The sequence below is a fragment of the Hyaena hyaena genome, unplaced genomic scaffold, assembly GCF_003009895.1.
Source record: "Hyaena hyaena isolate Hyena2069 unplaced genomic scaffold, ASM300989v1 scaffold_44, whole genome shotgun sequence".
NCBI classification, from domain to species: domain Eukaryota; kingdom Metazoa; phylum Chordata; class Mammalia; order Carnivora; family Hyaenidae; genus Hyaena; species Hyaena hyaena.
Window position 1 is genome coordinate 2,968,910 of NW_024080676.1, and position 22,086 is coordinate 2,990,995.

A 22,086-nucleotide genomic window follows, 5' to 3' on the forward strand; every position below is an offset into this window, starting at 1 on the left:
GTCAGCACAGAGCCCGACGCGGGGCTCGAACCCACGAGCCGCGAGATCATGACCTAAGCGAAAGTTGGACGCTTAACCGACTAAGTCACCCAGGTGCCCCACCATTCGTGTGTTTAACCAGTGGGGGAAAACAAGAAGGGCATCCATGGACAGAGCAGCAAATTCAAGTTTTACCTTATGTTATTGCCTCTGGCTAGAATGATCTTCTCCAGTTTTCTCCCTGCATGTATATACCTACATATACATACACATACACAAACATGCATCACACACAATTATTATTTTTTTTAATGTTTATTTCGAGAGAGTGAGCACAAGCAGGCAAGGGGCAGAGGGAGAGAGAGAAGGCTTTAAGCTCAGCACGGAGCCCAACATGGGGCTCAATCTCATGACTGTCAGATCACAGCCTGAGCTGAAATCAAGTGGGATGCATTAATCAACTAAGCCATCCACATGCCCCCCCCCCGAAATTTTGTTTTAATAACCATTGGAAAAAAACAGAAATTGTACATACCAAACTATCAAGAGCATATTCCCCTGGAGAACTAACTGGAGTAAGAGGTAAGTAAATTTTATATATTTGAAAAACATTTTTAACTCACAGGATAATTTTTAACAGAAGAAAATATGACATTAATAAGGTCTCTTACATTTGATATACACTGCAGATGAGCTACAGCTTAAGATCTCAGCGTTGTATTACAAAAAGAATTTTGTAAGAAACTGTTAACAGAGTTTTTGTTCCATGTGGGAAAATCTGAACTGAATCTTAAAGGATGAGGAAAATTAGAAGAGATGGGGTCAGGAATGTCATTCCTGGAGGTGAACAACAGCTAACACACAGGACAGAAAGCATCTGGCTTGTGCAGATGAGCCCAGAGAGCATCGCTCGGCAATCTGGCAGCCTGCCCTTTCTTCAGACTGGAATGAAACACAGCTCATATGCAGTTGGTGGGGCACCCAACCCATTGACAACTGGGGCAGTGTCAATGTCCTTTGGATCAACCAGAGATTTCAATGTAAAATGTTGTAAAATGTTGGTCAGTAGTAAAAACAGCTCCATGCGGGCCAGGCCTTCTCCAACACAAGCTCTTTTTCCTAAAAATGACACGTTAATATTCATTTAATTCCTTTTCCTGAGTCAGCACACAAGGAAGAAAATAAATATATTAACAGACTAATTAAACTATGCCTTCTTTTACCTACACCGAAAACTGGTTACCTTCATTTCCTCAGTACATATTTCTGTGTGCATGTGTAAAGGCAAGGGCAGGTCACCACAAGATGGACCACTTTAGCATAAAAATTATTTTTAGTTAAAAGCAAGCAAAACCCAGCAGATTCAAGGAAAGCTCCTTACTTCTCCCTCAACTGCCAGCTTATACCAAGAAGAGAGCAATTAACAGAGATTCTTCTTTACCTAAGAAACTTCTCTGCATTAAAGAGCAACCTTTGTTTTTGAAACAGCTTTCACATTCCTGCTAATGGTCTTCCTCTCCTGTGAATCCCCAGACCCCTTCCTCTCGCCTTAACTCAGGATGTCATAGGAGCCTCATGTTGCCTGACTGTATTTGAAATTTCATGTCTGTGGATTCCTCATACCTGTGAAACAATCTGATTTTCTCTTAATCTGTCTATTTCTCTTTTAGTCTAGCTGGGAAGGACCTTGAAAGGTAGAGGAAAATTACTCATCCCGGACACCTGGCATCTTTGGCAGTCCACTGTAACACACTGTCACAACTGGATGCTGCTTGTCATAAACACAGCTGTGGCTGGGAGATCTTTGGGACATCTGACCTATAGCTGGCAGAAGGTAAGATTTCCTACCATGTTAGTCTCCTGAAATCTGAAGAGTCTGATGGAGCAAGAATGGTGAGAGTCCTCCTCTCTTTTTAAATTGAGATTAGCAGGAGAAAATACTTGGAGAACTAGGTCCTTGGGTTTAGCAACTCTTGGTAAATTAACCAGAGATGGTCTTTGTTTTCCTTTGTTTATTTTACACTGTTTGTCCTAAAAAGGAATTAGCATAGGGTAGAAAGCAAGCATAGGCCCTATAAACCTGCTGTTTGAGCCAGTCCCACAGGCTGATGAGTTCATGATTCTCATCAGACTGGCACCTGTTTAGAAGCTGTTGCTAAAGGACATCTTGGAAAACAAAGTTGCACAACTGGTGGGTGCAGGTCGAACACTTAAAAGCTATTAGAGCACTGGCCACCTTAAGAAGTCTCCTATGATAGGATAAGTTGGTCACGGAGCAGGTTAGGTTAATATTTGGTCACCTGCCAACCTCAAGGAAACAGCTGTGCAATGAGATACACTGGAAAACAGCACACAATCCCCAACCCAGTGTCACATTCCTCTTAGGAATGAGTGTGGCTCCAAGAGACCCAAGATTTAGCTGAAAGAAAAACCAGATAGGATTTTTCCTTTTGTCTTGTTCATAGAACAAGCTCCTAAGAGCTTGGCTTTGTGAGCAGTAAGAATATGCTGTTTGCTCTCTACCATCTGGAGGATACACCTATCCGGGTGCACCTTAATAGCCAGTTGAAAAAAAGGGGGATATGAGTCTCTCTGTTTGGTCATGCCAGATTTCCAGGGTGTTTGTCCCAGCCCATAGGAGCCTTTATATTCTCAACCTTCATTTCTTGTTAGTGCTGGAAACTCTCATTATAGGAGCACATGCCTGATGTCACAGATTATTGTCTGTGACTAGAGGCATCTCAAGATTTCGTTGGAGACCAGCAATGAGGGCCTCTGTTTTCTTTAATTATGGGAGTAAACTTTGGATCATGAGGGCTGTGTCATCTATGCCCTTTCTCTGGACGCCTCTTGTATCTTTGGTTAAGGCATTAAAAGGCTTATTGGTTTGAGTTGCTCATAACAGATCCTATTTATCAATAGCCAGATGATGGATCCTTTAACTTAGCTAATGTTTGAAAAAAGAAGAAAAAGATTTTAAAGTTAGTTTAACAGCTAGCCTCAGGGACTCCCTTCGGAAGATGAAAGAAGAGAAACTAAACTTAAAATAAATATCCACATTCAACATAAATACAGCCTTATCTGCCTATTTTAACTTCCCTTTCCCTATAAGATTTACAGAGAGCACTCCAACTTCATCTCTAGGTTCAAATTTTACAGGCTCCTCAAGTAATTGCTGAAAGCCAGGAAAGGAATTTAACAAAAGCAGTAAGGCTCCCTTTGCTTCTACCTTCCAGGGCAGTTTATGACAGCTTCAGGCATTCCTATGCAATGTACTTGGCTGTTGTATCCTAGACCCCCAAGGCAAACGAATTTGTGTCCCCTGGACAGCAGCAAAGCTTTTAAATTATAAAGCCCTTTTAACCTCTACGTTCAAACGACCCTACCAAATTTACAGAGAAATTAAAAAGATTAATCACTAGTCACAACCCTCCGTTCAGAGAGAAACCCTCTCTTCAGGGAGGAAACGTGACCAAAATTTCTCCTAGGCCCTCCTATAAATGATCAGGGAAAGGGCAATATTTAGGGACTGATAGAAGCCCAGATTAAACTGTACAACCAGAAAGAAGGCTTTTGTTAAAATGCTTCATACAGACTTTACAAAGCCATGAATCTTTTGATTCCCATTTCAATAAAAAAATCTGCCTGATATAAAAAAGCAAATTTAGGGGCACCTGGGTGGCTCAGTCAGTTGAGGTCCAACTTCGGCTTAGGTCATGATCTCACAGTTTGTGGGTTTGAGCCCCGCATCGGGCTCTGCGCTGACAGCTAGCTCAGAGCCTGGAGCCTGTTTTGGATTCTATATCTCCCTCTCTCTCTGACCCTACCCTGCGCACACTGCCTCTCTCTCTCAGAAATAAATAAAACATTAAAAAAATAATAAAAATAAAAAAGGTATTTAAAAAAAAAAGGAAATTTAGTTTAAAAAGGGGGCCAGTCCTTTGAGGACTTAGAAGCAACTCTTCTTTCAAAGCTCTACAAAACCAGAGATGCAACTCTAGAAAGAATTCAAAGCTTACCTCTCTTTACCAATCCTCAAACCTGGTCTATTTCTCTCAAAATGTTTATAGATACGATAAAAGATTACGATTTGGAAGAGTATTGCTGAGTACTGAAAAGAAAGTAAATTTTAAAGAGCAATTACCCTGAAACAAGAGAAAAAAAATTTTTTTTACCTTCTCTGTCCCTTGAAATTATAAATCTAATGTCTTTGAACACAGCCCACAATCACCTGAGACTGAAAGAAAAAAAAAGCAAGAGGTGGGGTAGGGTGACAGTCGTAGGGGAAGAGGCCTTTCCAAATACAAACTGCTAAAATGCCTCTTCTGTTCAGACTTGGAAAAAAACATGGATACTTTTCTCTGTGCTTTTGTGATATAAATTTTCTATGCTTATCATCTCGAAGATGTAAAAGTCTTTCTTTTAAATACAAACTTCAGGGGCACCTGAGTGGCTCAGGTTGAGTATTTGACTTTTTTTCTTTTTTAAAGTTTATTTATTTTAAGAGAGTGGGAGGCTGAGAGGCAGCGAGAGAATCCCAAGCAGGCTCTGCGCTGTCAGCACAGTGCCTACTCAGGGCTTCTCCCCACAAACCATGAGATCATGACCTGAGATCAAGAGTTCATGCTTCACTGACTGAGCCACCCAGACCCCAGGATCAGACTCTTGATAGTGGCTCAGGTCATGATCTCAGCCATGAGCTGGAGCCCCATATTGGGCTCTGTGTTGAACTTGGAGCCTGCTTGGGATTCTCTCTCTCCCTTTTTCTCTTCCCCTCTCCCACTCATGCATGCATTCTCTCCCTCTCTCTCAAAATGAATAAACAGACATTTAAAAAATAAATTTGTAAAAAGGCTCCATTTAGTTGGCTTGAAGGCAAGTACTTTAAGGATTGGGCATTCTAAAACTCAGATAGAAGCTAACCTAAATAATTTTCAAGTTAATGTGATCTCAGAAAATTTTTTTTTTTAATTTTTTAATGTTTTATTTATTTTTAGGAGAGAGAGAGAGACAGCGTGAGCAGGGGAGGGTCAGAGAGAGAGGGAGACACAGAGGCTGAAACAGGCTCCAGGCTCTGAGCTGGCAGTCAGCACAGAGCCCGACGCGGGGCTCGAACCCACGAACCGCGAGATCATGACCTAAGCGAAAGTCAGACGCTTAACCGACTAAGCCACCCAGGCGCCCCACAGAAAATATTTTTTAATGTTTATTCATTTTTGAGAGAGAGACACACAGAATTCAAAGCAGGCTCCAGGCTCTGAGCTGTCAGCACAGAGTCTGATGTGGGGCTCGAACTCATAAGCCGTGAGATCACGACCTGAGCCAAAGTTGGATGCTGAGTCACCTAGGCACCCTGAAAATATTCAATATCAAAGCTAATTTAAAGTTGTTGGTTTAGAACATGGGCGGCTCAGTTGGTTGAGCCTCTGACTCTTGATTTCAGCTCAGGTCATGATCCACAGCATCATGGGATCAGGCTCCACATTGGGCTCCATGCTCAGCATGGATTCTCTCTTTCCCTCTCTCCTGCTCGCATGCACTCTCAAAAAAAAAAATTGTTTAATTAAAATAGCCATGTCTTCAGAGTTATCAGGATTAAATATAAAACTTTTATTCTGCCTGTGTTTACTAAAAGTCAAATAAGTCCACATTATAGCTTACAAAATTTGTCAAGAAAAAAACCTTAAAATAATGGTTGACTTTGTCCAATGCCTTATAAAATTTTGTGACTAGTCTAAATATAACTGTTCAGAACAAGTAAATTAAATAGATGTAGGGGTGCCTGGTGTCTCTGTCAGTTGAGTGTCCAACTTCAGGTCATGATCTCACAGTTCATTAGTTTGAGCCCCACATTGGGCTCACTGCTTGTCAGCTTGTCAGCACAGAACCCACTTCAGATCCTCTGTTCCCCTCTCCCCTCCCCTGCTTACACTCTCCCAAAAAACAATAAAAATAAATAGATGTAAATAAGATTAAAAGGTTTGTAGGTAAGCTTTTAAATAGATACCAAATCTTCAGTAACCTGAATTTTTAAACTTTGGCTAAGTTAAATTCATTGAATATCTAGATCATTTCCAAATAAGATAAAATAATGAAACATAAGTACTGAACATAGGTTTATCTACTTTTGTCTTTTTTTTAATGTTTGTTGATTTATTCTGAGGGAGAGTGAGCAAGGGAGGGACAGAGAGAGAAAGAGAATCAACAGGCTCTGCAATGTCAGCGCAGAGCCCAATGCAGGGCTTGATCCCACGAACCATGGGATTACAACCTGAGCCAAAATCAAGAGCCAGTCACTTTACTGACTGAGTCACCCAGGCATCCCTCTACTTTTGTCATATTACAGAGAAACTACAGTTAAATTTGGGTCTGTTAGTAAACCTGGTTTGTCCTTTACTGAAAGACTGTACTATGATGAAGTATATGTTTCTAAGTTACAAAATGTATTCTTAAATTTGCCAGTCTAAAAATACTGGTATTATAGTTCACTGTGAAAGTGAGGTGCCTCCATCACATATCTGCTAATCTGTGATACCAGGCAGGCACTCCTGTAATGGGACTTCCTGGCACAAGCAGGAAACAAAGGTTGAGATGACAGCTTGTGGGCTGGGACCTCTCATGACAAATACCCTGAAGAACTGTCATGGCCAGAGAAAGACTTGGAGCCCCATTCTATTTGGCCACCAAGGCACTGTTAAGTGCCTCCTCCAGATGGTGGAGACCAAAGAGAATATTCTCACTGGTCACAAAGTCAAGCTCTTAGGACAAAGAACAAGACAAAAGGAAAAATCCTATCTTGTATATATGCACATTCACAGCTTTAGCTAAGTGTTGGGGGGCTTGGAGCCACATTAATACCTGTAGGATGCACCGCAGGGTTGGGAATTGTGTGTTATTTTACAGAGTGCCTTTTTCTTGAGGCTAGGAGGTGATCTATTATCAATCCAACCTGTTCTGTGACCAACTTATCCTATCACAGGAGACTTTTTTTTTAAATATATTTTATTTGTGGGGGCACCTGGGTGGCTCAGTTGGGTGCTCAGTCAAAGCATCTGACTTTGGCTCAGGTCATGATCTTATGGTGGGTTTGTGAGTTCGAGCCCCACATCAGGCTCTACACTGACAGTGAGGAGCCTACTTGGGATGCTCTCTCTCTCATTCTCTTTTAAAAAAATTTATTTTTTAAGCAAGAGCCACACCTAACATGGGATTCAAACCCACAACCCCGAGATCACGTCACAAACTCCAATGACTGAGCCAGCCAGGAACCTTAGTTCTAACTTCTTTTAAGTGTTCAACCCGTGTCCACCAGTTTTGCAGCTTTGGCTTCCGAGAGGTCTGTTAGCAACAGCCTTGACTTCATACACCCATTAACATAAAGCAAAGTTTGTATGACAAATGACATAAAAGACACAAAGGAAAACAAAGACCATCTCTGGGGGGAAATAGGTCAGTTACCAAAGAGTATCCTACCAAACTCAGCAAGAGTCACTAAGCCCAAGGAACCTGTTAATCTAAATTTAGAAAGAGAGAAAAAGGACTGTCATCATCAGACTCTTCAGATAGAGACTCTCAGACACTGACATGCTAAGAAATCCTACCTTCTGCCAGCTGTCCAAAGGAGCTCTTGGCTATAGCAGTGTGTGGGGCAAGCAGTGTCCAGCGAGTTAAGGTGTCCTGCTGACACCAATTGTCTGGTGGGGAGCAGGAATTTCCAGTCCCTCTCAAGGTCCTCTTAGCTGGACTAAGAATCAAATTGACATGAGACAAATAAACAGAAGAAAATCAAATTTAATTTCACATGTGCAGAGAATCCACAGAGATCTGGAAATTCCAAAGATGATCAGGCAAAATAAGGTATTTATGTCATCCTGAGCCACGAGGGTGGGGAAGAAAAGAAATATTGCAAATCAGCCACAAGCATAATAACTAATCACTAATTCCCAGACTGGCGATTCCAAAGGCTGTCTAGATTCCAGTTATTCCTTCAGCTGAAATAGCTTCCATTCTACTCTGCCTGCTGATATTTTCTACATCATTCTAGATCCAGCTCAGATATCATTTCTTTTATGCAAAGTTCTCTGATGTCCTCAGAGTACATAACTCACTTCTTTATCTGTTTTCTATCACACTAGTTAATGCTTCTAAAACAGCATGTTTCAGATTAAATTATAATTATTAACCTATCTCACATACTGGAACATAAGCTCTTAAGGTTAAGGCCTCAGATCTTGTAATGACACCCACAGTGGCAGGGCAAAGCAGGTCTCCAAGCCCTGTGACTTGAACAGAAATCTCAAGGAGTCTCATTATGCAGTAATGGGCCCAAAATATAGGAAGAAAGGTAAGGAGTGATACAGCAGTATCTGGCTTTAAGATCATCTCTGGGCATTGCACATAATTTTCTTAGATACTCAATCAGAAGCACATCTCCTAGTTTTGTCTCTTTCAATTACTTCCATAGCAAAGGCCTATTACCCTCCTGTCTTCCCTTTGAAGTGTTTTGAAAATTCTCCATTTCTCCTTCCTTCCAGCTCTATTTTGTGTTTGTCTTTTATGCCTACTCTGTGTTCAGCAAGCTGATTTCTATGGGTGCATAAACCGAGAAGTTAATTCCCTTCTGGGTTCTGAATAAATTCAGAGCATTAGATATTGAAAAAGTCAGAGTATTTATTCCTCAATCCTAGCCTGCCAGGCTATAGTTCAGGCAGTGGTTGTGCTGCTTTACTATAGACACATCTCCAGTTGAGGCATCCGCCCTTTCTTTCCTAACAGTGATGCCCTCCTTCCCTCATCCCTTCCAACTTAGGATGGTAACCTCTTCCCGCTGATGCCAGTCCCTGAGTACTTTATAATATCTTATTTACCTTATTCCTACCCACCCTCTGAAAATAGTCTCATCATTGCATTCTCTTTAATTAGCCATTTTGAGCATGCCACCTGTTTCTTCCCAGGACAAACTGAAGGAAGATACTCAAATTTCCATTAGCCTCTATCTGTTCTACCCTCTGCCCCTGCCCCTTTTTAGGAATCTCAGTGGTGGGTCCTGATGCCAAACTCAGTGAGGGCAGACTCCAATTAAACAAGAAATAACCTGGGCTTTGGGAGTGATGGCTCTAGTCTCATACAAATGACAATTTGTCCGGTCCAGAAGAGCCTCTGTGCAAAGCCTGCTTCGTCTCACTGACCCCCAATGCATAGATAAAAACGAAGTTTGCTTGCCTGCTGAAAAAGCCAGGAAGTAGTCACTCTTCTTAAAGTTGCCACTTTCATCCAGGAAGTGGCTGGGATCAAACTGATCTGGGTTGGGAAACTCTTTGTCATCATGCAGGACAGAAGTCAGAGATGTTAATATGGTTGTGCCCTAATATAAAGAGAAACAGATAAACTGGATTATGATGAAGGCCATGGAGCTTAAAATCCTTTTGTTTTGTAGATGAGGAGACTGAGGCACAAAAATAATTTATTTACTCCATGTCACAGAACAAACTAATGACCAACCCTAAGAGGTTTTAAATCATGTAATGGCAGTCCAAGACACTGTTAACTGGCTTCAAATTTTGTAGCCTGACACTAGCACTTGGTTTTCAGAAAATTAAGGGAGCTCCCTAGAGTGCATTGTTGACAAATGGATTGCAGTATTGTCTCAAGGTGCTGATGCCACTGAAAATCTAGCTCATTCTCTTTGGAACCAAGTATGAGGTCTTCAAAACTCTACTTGAGTGGCCATATTCTTGAAAGCCCTTCATCTTCCCATCAAGATGACAAACTTAGGGGCACCTGGGTAGCTCAGCTGGTAAAGAGTGTGACTCTTGGTTTCAGGGTCGTGGGTTCCCACTTTGGGCATAAACCTTACTTTAAAAAAATTTTTTTAAAGATAACAAATGGGTAAGTATTCCCTCCTCCTGCTATGCTCTTTCAATTGCATTGTTGCATATTATTGTAGAAATGAGAGAGTATTTCTGCTTCCTAGTAGGGTGTTCTTAAACTAATAGATACAGTGTAACACAACAACCTGGAGGTTAGTTTTCAAAATCAATTGAATCTTTCTATTAAATTAAGCTCTGTGATCGTAGATTAGTTGTTTGACATCCCATGCCTCATTTTCATTACTAGTAAAATGTAAATTGTACATCTGCACTAGTTCACTGTAAATGTAAAATGAGATAATACATGAAATACTCTTGCACAAAGATTACCACATGCTAAAATGCTCAATAAAGAGAAATTTGATGGGCTGCCTGGATGGCTCAGTTGGTTAAGCATCTGACTCTTGATTTTGGCTCAGGTCATGATCTCACGGTTCGTAAGTTTGAGCCCCACATCAACCTATGTGCCGACAGTGCAGAGCCTGGTTGGGATTCTCTCTTTCCTCCTCTTCCTGTCTCCCACTTGTATGCTCTCTCTTGCTCTCAAATAAATACGCTTAAATAAATAAATATTAAATATATATATATATTTATTTATTAAATAAATAAAATTTAAAAAGAGAGAGAAGGGGTGCCTGGGTGGCTCAGTCAGTTAAGTGCCTGACTTTGGCTCAGGTCATGATCTCATGGTTTGTGGGTTTGAGCCCCGCGTCGGGCTCTGTGCTGACAACTAGCTCAGAGCTTGGAGGCTGTTTCAGATTCTGTATCTCCCTCTCTCTCTGACCCTCCCCTGTTCATGCTGTCTTTCTCTCTCTCTGAAATAAAACATTAAAAAAAAAATAAACATTTAAAAAAGAGAGAGAGAAATCTGTTACTATTATGATAATGACTTCATTCAAAATCTTGGGGTCTTAAGGTCATACATTTATTACATAGCAGAGACAAAATGCAAATCCTGATCTGTCTGGATGCTTTCTGGTGTACTGTATGGCCTTTCCAAATACATGATATAGTTCACATTGAATGAAAGGTCATGGATCAAATGCATAGACTACATTTCCATGTAGATAAATGAAACTGATGTTTCAGTCTTTACTGAACGTCTTCCCCATAGACCAGTTACTGTTGTGATTCATTTTCTGCCCTTGGATAGACTTAGAGACATGGCCTGAGTATGAAGTACAGACAGTATGGTCAGCCCTAGAATAGGCTTCCATATAAAGTTAGTTACAAAACACTTCTCCTGGCTAATGGTACCATCCACTTCAGACTATAACAGAATAAATGCTTTGGAGTTGTCCTCACAACTAACACAAATATAAATCCAGAAAAAAAATATATGAAGAAATAGCTCTCTGGCGCTGAACAAGAGGCAATCCAGGATTATAATACTTCACTAAAGAGAAATTAGGTAGACTCTACAATCACACTGGATTTCTGCCTGACAACACTTTACTCCTAGAGTTCAGGGAGGTGAAGGTCAAGCAAAGTGCTTCTCTTTTTGAGCTAGCACTCTGTCTATATGTGACACTGATAGCACTTGAGCTATCTCAAGTGATAAAGAGAGATAAAAATTTGGCATCTAGAATTCATGAAAAAGGATACAGGACAAGAAGAATCTACAAATAGAGAAGATCTCAAAGGTATATAAGACCTGTGACATCATAAGACTCTGTGAGACCATGATTATGGGTTGGGAGGCACATACATAGGAAACTCCATGAAAGCCTATCAGAGTACGACTGCTTGAGAACTGCAGATGAATAACAGATGTTGTGCAGTGATAGAGGAATTGAGATTCCAACCCAGCTAGGATGGAGAGAACTTTCTTAGCACCTCAGATGCTAAGGTGACCCCAAACTTCTAAATCATTGGACTAAGGAAGTCATATCAGACTAAAGGCCATGCACAAAGACTAAATTCAGAACTGAAACTAATCCAGAATGAAAGAAATATAGTAAACCTCACAGACTGAAAAGCATCTGTCGTAATTTAGCTGCCTGCCAAAATAAATGCCAATGCTCTTTAAAGGAAGACAGCATAATCCAGACTTCCCACAGGGCATCATTCAAAACATTAAGCATATAATAAATTATTAAACATGTGAAAAGAAGGAAACGTAACCCAAAATTAAAGAAAAAAATAATCCATAGAAACATACCCCATAGTACACTAGTTGTCAGATTTATCAAGTAAGAGGTTCAAAGCATATGAATATATGAGTGTGTGTTTAACAGACACAGAACAGTCCATCCAAAAGCAACAGAGTACATGTCCTTCTCAAGCACATGTGGAATATTCTTCAGGAAAGATAATATGTTAGGGCACAAAGTAAGCATTGATAAATGGCAAAGATTAAAATTGTATCAAGCATATTTTCTGACTACAATGATACGAATCTAGAAACATGAACAAAATTGAAAAATTCAGACTTGTGAAGATTAAACAACATGCTACTGAACAACAAATGTGTTAAAGAAGAAATAAAAAGAGAAAAACATACCCTGAGAGAAATGAAAATGGAAACACAACATACTGAAACTTATGGGATACAGGAAAAGCAGTTCAAAGAGGAAAGTTCATAGTAATAAATGCCTACATCATATAATATGAAAAATCTCAAACAACCTAACTTTATACCTCAATGAACTAGAAAAAGAGCAAATGAAGCTCAAAGTTAGGAGGAGTAAGGAAATAACAAAGATTAAGATTGAAATAAATGAAATAGAAACTAAAAAGAATAGAAAAGATCAGTGAAACCAAGAACTTGGTTTTTGAAAAGAAAGATAAACAAAATTGATTAACCTTTAGTTGGTCTCACCAACAAGAGGACTCTATATAAGAAATGAAATAGGCTATTACAACTGATACCAAAGTTGTAATACAAGAGAACATGAGACTACTGTGGATAATTATACACCAACAAATTAGACAACCTAGCAGTTATGGATAAATTGCTAAAAACATATAACATACCAAGACTGTATCATAAAGAAACAGAAAATCTGAACAGACCTATTACTCTGCTTGAATTAGGAATCAAAACCCTCTCAACAAACACAAGTCCAGGACCAGACAGTTTCACTGACAAATTCTACAAAATATATTTTTTATTTTTTTTTAATTTTTTAAAATGTTTTATTTATTTCTAGGAGAGAGAGAGAGACAGCGTGAGCAAGGGAGGGTCAGAGAGAGAGGGAGTCACAGACTCCGAAACAGGCTCCAGGCTCCGAGCTGGCAGTCAGCACAGAGCCCGATGCAGGGCTCGAACCCACGAACCGCGAGATCATGACCTAAGTGAAAGTCAGACGCTTAACTGACTAAGCCACCCAAGCGCCCCTATTTTTTAATTTTTTTAATGTCTTATTTATTTCTGAGAGAGAGAGACAGCATGAGCAGGGGAGGATCAGAGAGAGAGGGAGATACCGAATCTGAAGACAGGCTCCAGGCTCTGAGCTAGCTGTCAGCACAGAGCCCCATGCAGGCACAAACCCACGAACCGTGAGATCATGGCCTGAGCCAAAGTCAGACACCTAACCAACTGAGCCACCCAGGCACCCCTCTACCAAATATTTAAAGAAGAAAGAATACCAATCCTTCTCAAACTCTATGTAAAAATAGAAAAAGAAGAATACTTGTAAATTCATTTTATGAGGCAGCATAATCCTAATACCAAAACCAGACAAGGAATACCATAAGAAAAGGCGAATATCTCTGATGAATAAACATGTAAAAATCCTCAGCAAAATCTTAGCAAACCGAATTGAACAGTACAATAAAAGGATCATATGCATAATCAAGTGGGATTTATTCCAGGGATGCAAGGATGGTTCGACATCCACAAATGAATATGATATACATTTAAAATGAAGGGTAAAAACCATATGATCATCTCAGTAAGTTGAGAAAAAAGCGTTTGACAAAATTCAACATCCAATTATGATAAAAATGCTCAACAAAATAGATAAAGAAGAAATGTGCCTCAACATAATAAAGGCCATAAATGATAAGACTACAGAAAAGTTCATACTCAATAGTGAAAGGCTGAAAGCTCTTCTCCTAAGATCAGGAACCAAAGGATGCCCACCCTCACCACTTTTATTAAACATAGTATTACAGTCCTAGTCTAAAACATTAGCAAGAAAAAGAAATAAAAAGTATCCAAATAGGAGAGGAAGTAAAACTGTTACTATTTGAAGATAACATGATATTGTCGATCTAAAGCTTCTACCCAAACTGTTAGAATAAATCAATACAAAGTAGTACACAAAAGTCTGTTGCATTTCTATACAATAATAAACTATAAAAGAAATTAAGAAAACAGTACTATTTACAATGGCATAAAATAATAAATTTAACCAAGGAGGTGAAAGATTGTACAATGAAAACTATATGACACTGATGAAGATTGTACAATGAAAACCGTATGACACTGATGAAAGAAATGGAAGAAGACACAAATAACTGGAAAGATATTGTGTGCTCATGGGCTGGGGAAAATTAATATTGTTAAAATGTCCATACAACCCAAAGCCACATATAGATTCAATGCAATCCCTATCAAGATTTCTATGGCATTTTTCACAGAAATAGAACAACTAATCCTAAAATTTGTATGGAGCCACAAAAGATCCTCAATAGCCAAAGAAATCTTGAAGAAGAAAAACAAACCTGGAGGCATCACACTTTGTGATTTCGAACTCTGTTACAAAGCTATACTCATTAAAACAGTATAGTATTGGCATAAAAAAAGACACATAGATAAATGAAACAGAATAGAGAGCCCAGGAATAAACCCATGTATATATGGCCAATTAATTTCCAACAAAGGAGCCAATTATACAATCAAGAAAAGCAGTTTTTTCCAATAAATAATGTTGGAAAAATTCTTTACATGCTAAAGAATAAAACTAGACCCTATCTTACACCACACACAAAAATTAACTCAAAATGAATTAAAGAATTGAACATAAGACATAAAACCATAAAACTCCCAGAAGAAAACATAGGCAGTAGCAATGATTACTATGAAGAAAATCCCATGGGAGTCTGAGCATGATTATATATAAAATTGTATCAACAGAGTAAAAGGTCAGGAGCATGTAGTCAGAGGGTAAGATGCCTGGGTTATGACTGTGCCATATCTGTAGATGGTTATCTACAATCCTACTATTGTGATGGCTGATAACCTGAGATTCGTAAGGAGTAGTGCAGATGAAATATCTCTCACCTTGGGAATAAGGTATCCTCTGAACTTAGTGTCCTTAGTCACTGCATGGAGCAGATTGTTGGGGACGAGGTCAATGAATCTCTGGATCTCATGTACCACAGCATCTGTGTAGGGCATGCGACTCCTGTCCTGCATGCAAGGGCTCCAGTGTCTGCCAACCACACGGTCAATCTCTTCCTAGACTTTAGCTGGCAAGATAGGAATGAGAATTTATGTGAAATGGAAATGTCTTCTGATTTGATATTCTTAATCATGGTTACATTGTGGTAGATTGGAAGAAGGGAAAATCACATATGATTATAACCATAGGGGGAAAGAAAAGAAACAATTTGTTTCCCAGGCAAATTGGGACCCCATTAGAGACTTGAATATATGTACATATAAAATATAATTGTACCCTGAAGTTCAACTCTGATTCTCTGTGTTGTGTACTTTTGTTTGATAAATCAAGGATCTATGATCTTGAAGGCTCACTACAGACCATGCTAACACTTTGTGTCTGCCAGATTTTTTTAGAAATTTTTAAAAAGTTTATTTATTTATTTTGAGAGAGAGAGAGAGAGAATGGAGAAGGGGCAGAGACAGGGAAAGAGAGAATCCCAAGTAGGTTTCGTGCTGTCAGTATGGAGCGCAATATAGGGCTCGATCCCAGGATTCATGAGATCATGACCTGAACTGAAATCAAGAGTCAGACACCTAACTGACTGAGCAACCCAGACACCCCCAGTTTTTGTTTTAAATATGTTCCAAGAGGGTAAGAACTACCCAGTGCCACAGATGCTTAATAAATAGAACAATTGAATAAGATGTTTGATTCAGCACATAGGAACAAGAAGTTAACATTTATTTAGAATGCAAAATATGACAGGCATGCTGTACAACATATTACATTACTTTATAATTCCTCAAAATAGTTCTGTGTGTTGGTATTATTTTATGTGTCTTAAAAATGAAAAAACGGGCACCTGGGTGGCTCAGTCAGTTGAGCATCCGACTTCAGCTCAGGTCATGATCTCACGGTTCGTGGGTTCGAGCCCTGCATTGGGCTCTGTGCTGACAGCTAGCTCAGAGCCTGGAGCCTGTTTCAGATTCTGTATCTCCCTCTCTCTCTCTGACCCTCCCCTGCTCATGCTGCCTCTCTCTCTCTCTCTCTCAGAAAAAAAAATTTTTTTTTAATTTTTTAAATGAAGAAACAGGTCCATAAATGTAAATATACTTCTTAAGGACACCCAGGTATTATGTGGTCTTTCTCATTTCCAAACCCACAATCTTAGTAATTGATTAAGATTACTGAAAGTAATTTATGTTAATGAATTATATTCTTCCTTTATTTGCAAAATATATCATGTGTAGTTTTAAGGTGGACTATTCATTAGTTAAAACAAACATTTATTAACCTTTTCCTATGAGGGAGAGGGTCTATGAATGTTAGGAAGTATTATCATCTCCCTTAAACAGATGAGGGACCAAGATATGCAGAGAGATAGTCACTAGTCTGAGGTCACACAGCTACTTACTAATAAAGTCAGAATCTGAAGCCACTATAGTTAATTTTCTCCAGTACCATGGTGCTACTTTGGTCAAATGGTATTCATCTACTACCTGAAGAAGGTGTCTTTGTTAATGGATCATGTGGAAATTCTGTGGTTTGATAGCTATCAAGAAGACTTAGGAATTTTAGGGGCACCTTGGTGGCTTAGTCGGTTAAGCGTCCGACTTCCGCTTAGGTCATGATCTCACGGTTCGTGAGTTCGAGCCCCACGTCAGGCTCTGTGCTGACTGCCAGCTCAGAGCCTGGAGCCTGTTTCAAATTCTGTGTCTCCCTCTCTCTCTGACCCTCCCCTGCTCACGCTGTCTCTCTCTCCCTCCTAGAAATAAATAAAACATTAAAAGATTTTTTTAAAAAAGAAGACTTAGGAATTTTAGAGAAGTTTTAAACTTCACCTTCTCAGGTTGAAAGGCTGGATTTTTATCTAGAAGACAGTGATTATATAAAGTGGTTAGGAACTACTTGTAAAATGAGAATGCTTAGAGAGTGGAACAGTAAGGGATGAAAACAGGAAGAAAGAAAAGGAAAATATACATGGATATGATGTAAGAAAAAATGAAAATGAAAGCAATGGGGAAATATGACACAAAAAGGGCTTCTGCAATGTACACAAGATTTAAAGGTCTGGAGAAAAATGCCATATGATATTCATAGTCATAGTTGACATAGGTCTAATAAGAGTTAGGAAGTTATTTGGCTGAAAGTGTCTATGTCATTCACAGGAAACAGCATCATTATATCCCACAAAGTATAAAAGCAAGGGAATTTTGAGGCTATGCTTCTAAATTGCACCATTTGGAAAGAAGAACTTTATAATGGGAGGGCAGAAGGACCTTCGACAAAGGAGGAAAATCTGGTGCTGATGTCATGAAGAAAACTTATTGAGATATAATTATACTAAAAGTGTCTTAATGTGCCAAAGCACAGAACATAAGACAGTAGTGAAGGAAATATCCTGAGATGAACACTCAATAAAAAAAGAGGAGGAAAAATGGAAAGGTTGTATTTGCAAATTATGTTTATGAGGAAGAATTCATTTGCCCAAAAGGATATATTTGAAAAGAATTCATTTAAATAAAGTTTCAGAGAGTGAGTCTCTTTGATAAAGAAAGACTGTAATTTTGTTGAGTCAATACTTACACTACAAATGCATTTGAGTAGAAGTATCTTTTGACACAGGTGCCTGGGTGGCTCAGTTGGTTAAGTGTTGGACCCCTTGATTTCGGCTTGGGTAATGATCTTATCATTTGTGATTTCAAAACATCCAGCTCTGTGCTGACAGTGCAGAGTCTGCTTGGGATTTCTCTCTCTCTCTCTCTCTCTCTCTCTCTCTCTCTCTCTCTCTCTGCCCCTCTTGAGCCTTCTCACCCTCTCTCTCTCAAAAATAAACTTAAAAAAGATCTTTTGACAAAAATATATTTATCTGGACATGGAAGACATATCAAGTGACATCTTTTTAGAGAAAGTGGAAGGCTGACTCTTTTATCCTAAGAAAACTCTGCTATTGCATCTGTCCCAACACAAATCAGGGACATTCCACCATGGCAGGGAAAAGAATGAGCTCTGTCCTTCAAATCTCTGTTGCTGTTTAAGTATTTCATTATCTTTTTGTACTATAATCTAATTTGAATTTAATCTATCCAATGACAGGAAGATGTACTAATGATGAAAATATTTCTATTTATTTTTTTAAATCTTTGTTTTGGAGAGAGAGGGAGAGTGCAAGCAGAGGATGGACACAGAGAGGGGAAGGCACAGAATCCAAAGCAGGCTCCAGGCTCTGAGCTGTCAGCACAAAGCCTGATGCAGGACTCAAACTCACAAGCTGTGAGATCATGACCTGAGCTTAAGTCGGATGCCCAACTGACAGAGCCACCCAGGTGCCTGGAAATATTTTTTCATTTAAATGTTTGTTTATTTTTCAAAGAGAGCAAGTGGTGGAGAGGTGGGGGGGGAGGGGAGAGAATCCTAAGCAGGCTCCACACTGTCAGCTCAGAGCCAGACTTGGTACTTGATCCCACAAACTGTGAGATTATGACCTGAGCAGAAATCAAGAGTCAGACACTTAACTGGCTGAGCCACCCAGGTTCCCCTAATGATGGAAAATGTTTCCTGTGCATTGTCTAGGCAGTGAAGAGCAGGATGGTTGTCCATGTTGCCTTCCAACGTCTACCTGGAATTTCATCCTGCCCATCACCTGTGACTGTACCTGTGGCCTCTGGGTGCTTCAGGAGGAGCAGGAGTCCATATCTCAGGGTGGTGCTCGTTGTCTCTGTTCCTGCACTAATCACATCCAAGACAGTAATGATCAAGTTTTCCATGGTAAATTCCGAGTGTTCATTGTGTTTTTCCTAGAAATGATGTGTTAGAATTACCTGATTAATGAAAGACCTCCATAGGTAACATAACTCAATATGACACCGTTTTTTGGTGTGAGCACTACAGTTAAAATATAACCAGAGTTATAAACTTCCAACAAGTCCTTTCTGATTCTTCACTTCTCATCCCTTAGAGTCGACCAGTTCCTCTATAATTTCTTTGAAACATAATTTTTATCAAGTCCTCACTGCTACTCACTGTCCATTCTAGCATCTAATTGCCTTTTTTATTATGTATGATTTTTCTCATCCAAGCCTCCAGAACTACTCATCCCCCAAATGCAGCCCTATTCCCAACCTCATCAGGCATGATTACTCAGTTACAATCAAGATCACCTCTCTGTAAGGTCCACTCTTGATCACTGCACTTACCATTCCCTGGACCTACTTTGTTATCTCTGTTCATCTAAGCTAGAGTTTCTTCAAAACCTACCTCATCTGTGAAGATTTCCTAGTGACACTCCAAAGGTAAGCCTTTCTAGATTCCTATCCATTCCTGTGTTCCCTTATGTGTTACATTTTCCATTCTCAGAACTGACTTGATGAAGGATGATTATGTTATGTATCATTAATCTTGAGTGTGTATGTATTTCAATCTGCTCCCAAATAAAAACCCAGCTTTCACATAATAAATATAAAACCTCGTAAGTCACTTTCAGTGAGAATTTATAAATATCTCAAGATACCCAATACGATTTGCACAATTAATAAGTGACACAAGCAACTAATACATCTTTAGGAAGCACCACTTGTTTTAATATCCCAATTTCACTGGGAAGAACAAAGCTAATCCATGAGTCACATCACCCACAAAGATGAAGGGGCACATTATACCTTTTCCATTTTGATCAGGAAGTAGTCAATAAAGTCTCGAGGGTTACTGAAGTCCAGGGATTCTTGGTGTTCTTTTATTTTTTCCACAATAAATTTATATTGGTGAGCAGTGTTTTTAAGTAACACATTATGAGTTCCTGGAAAGTGTAATAAAAGAGGGAAAGCTGAAAGAGGAAAGAATCACTTATTAATTTACTTCACAAAGTTCTATAGGCTCATGGTATGCATCAGACACCAAGTTCTATGCTGAGTAGATAAAAGTAAGACATGCTCCCCGCACTAGAACATAACTTGGAACCTGAAGGAGAGAGAACTGACAAAATGTTCAGAGTTAAGTTATGCGAAAGTCACAAAGCAATCTCAAAACCATTTAATTTCCTAACCATAATTCTATGAAGGAATCCAAGAGTATATCACCTCTTTCCAAAGGAGAATACAAAGGTTCAGAGAGGTCACTCAACCATTCTAGGACACCAAACTAGTAATAGAGCTAGAACCTAGTGTTCATACCAGTTTACCTATATGTATTTCTACAGAGTCACCTAAAAGGTTTGCAGGGCTTTTTTTTTTTTTTGTAGTCAAGAAACTATATCAGAAAAATTAAAGAAATGCTCAAATTAGTTAGCTTATTTTTACTTAGGAATTTTATACCTTTAAGAATATGCACATTGCCCTTATTTATCTGGCCATTGATTGTCCTAGAGTTTACAGACTCTGCTTTAGACAGTACCATGTGATTTAACACCCTTGGTAGGCACTGAAGCAACTTATTCAGGCTGGTAGCATGTATCAAACTAGATGGAGAATTGAGAAGTCTAGATTCTGGGTCTAGCTCATTCCTTATCTTGGCTAGGCCATTTTGGAAAATATGTGCTTAATATCTCTGGGTGACGGTTTCCTGGTTCAAAAATGAGTAGATGCTTTGTTCTCGAGAGTCCTTTCCAGGTGGAATATATCATGACCTTTTGATCCACACAGAATTTCAGTTCTTAATGATCATACAACACAGGATACTAACATCTTCTGACACTCAAGTAAGACATACATTTTACATCACCATCCTCTCCATCTATGGATATAAAAAAGGTTTCTCAAAAAAAACGTTGCTATAATTGATGCACTATACTACATTTGTCTATTACTATGTTTCATGTTTCAAATTTTATTTCAATACATTAATTTGTCACTAATTGGATACAAAGGATAATGTGATAAACATTACTTTAGCCATGTGGAAAAGGGCAAAAGATTGAGGTAGGCATGAGTAATAGATTACGTAGAAAATTATTTCCCATTTATTTTTATATTTTTAAGTTTATTTATTTATTTATTTATTTAGAGAGAGATCATGTACAAGTGGGGAGGGACAGAGAGAGAGAGAGAGAGAGAGAGAGAGAGAGAGAATCCCAACCAGGCTCCACGTTGTCAGCACAGAGCTCGACCAGGGCTTGAACCCATGAACCCTGAGCTCATGAACTGAGCTGAAATCAAGAGTCAGGCGCTTAGCCCACTGAGTCACCCAGGTGCCCTAAAAATTATTTCCCATTTAAAAAGAACCTTGGGGGCGCCTGGGTGGCTCAGTTGGTTAAGGTCCGATTTCGGCTCAGGTCATGATATGGTTCATGGGTTCGAGCCCCACGTCGGGCTCTGTGCTGACAGGTGGCTCAGAGCCTGGAGACTGTCTTCGGATTCTGTGTCTCCCTCTCTCTCTGACCTCCCCTGCCCACGCTGTATCTATCTATCTCTCAAAAATAAATAAAATATTTTTAAAAATAAAGAGAACCTTGACTGGGGGCACCTGGCTGGCTCAGTTGAAAGACCATGTGACTCTTGATACAGGGGTTATGGATTCGAGCCCCATGGTTAAGTATAGAGATTACTTAAATATATTTTTAAAAAAACTAAAAAAAGAATAAAAATAAAGAGAACTTTGACATTACCTGTATCCAGGAAGTGCTTGAAATTAGGAAGTTTTCATGAAAATACTTTATCAAGATTGAAAATTTCTCATCATCATACTCAAAACGATTTTGAAAAATAATAGAGCAGATCACATTGCAGGGAGCATAGCCCAGAAGGAAAGTAGGATCACAGGGAGATGCTAAAACAATAAAAGTTAAAAAGTTAGAGCACAATTTTCATATAAATCTTATATATATATATATAAATCTTAAGTTGATTGTTTAAAACAAAAGAAGGGTTGACTTCTGGGATTTTTTTTTAAGTATAGGAATTCCGTGGACACGT

The 22,086-nt window shown here is 39.1% G+C and overlaps 1 protein-coding gene across 1 annotated transcript in view; it reads right to left on the minus strand.

The window, feature by feature from the left end:
* Positions 1-376: 376 nt before the first annotated feature.
* LOC120230594 (cytochrome P450 2C21-like) overlaps positions 377-22,086 on the minus strand; it is a 30,147-nt gene continuing 8,437 nt past the window's right edge. The window contains 7 exon segments of the mRNA XM_039230221.1: positions 377-1,098; positions 9,202-9,343; positions 15,079-15,266; positions 18,837-18,978; positions 19,840-20,003; positions 20,120-20,129; positions 21,780-21,940. Coding sequence (XP_039086152.1) covers positions 917-1,098; positions 9,202-9,343; positions 15,079-15,266; positions 18,837-18,978; positions 19,840-20,003; positions 20,120-20,129; positions 21,780-21,940 — 989 coding nt within the window. The 3' untranslated portion in view covers positions 377-916.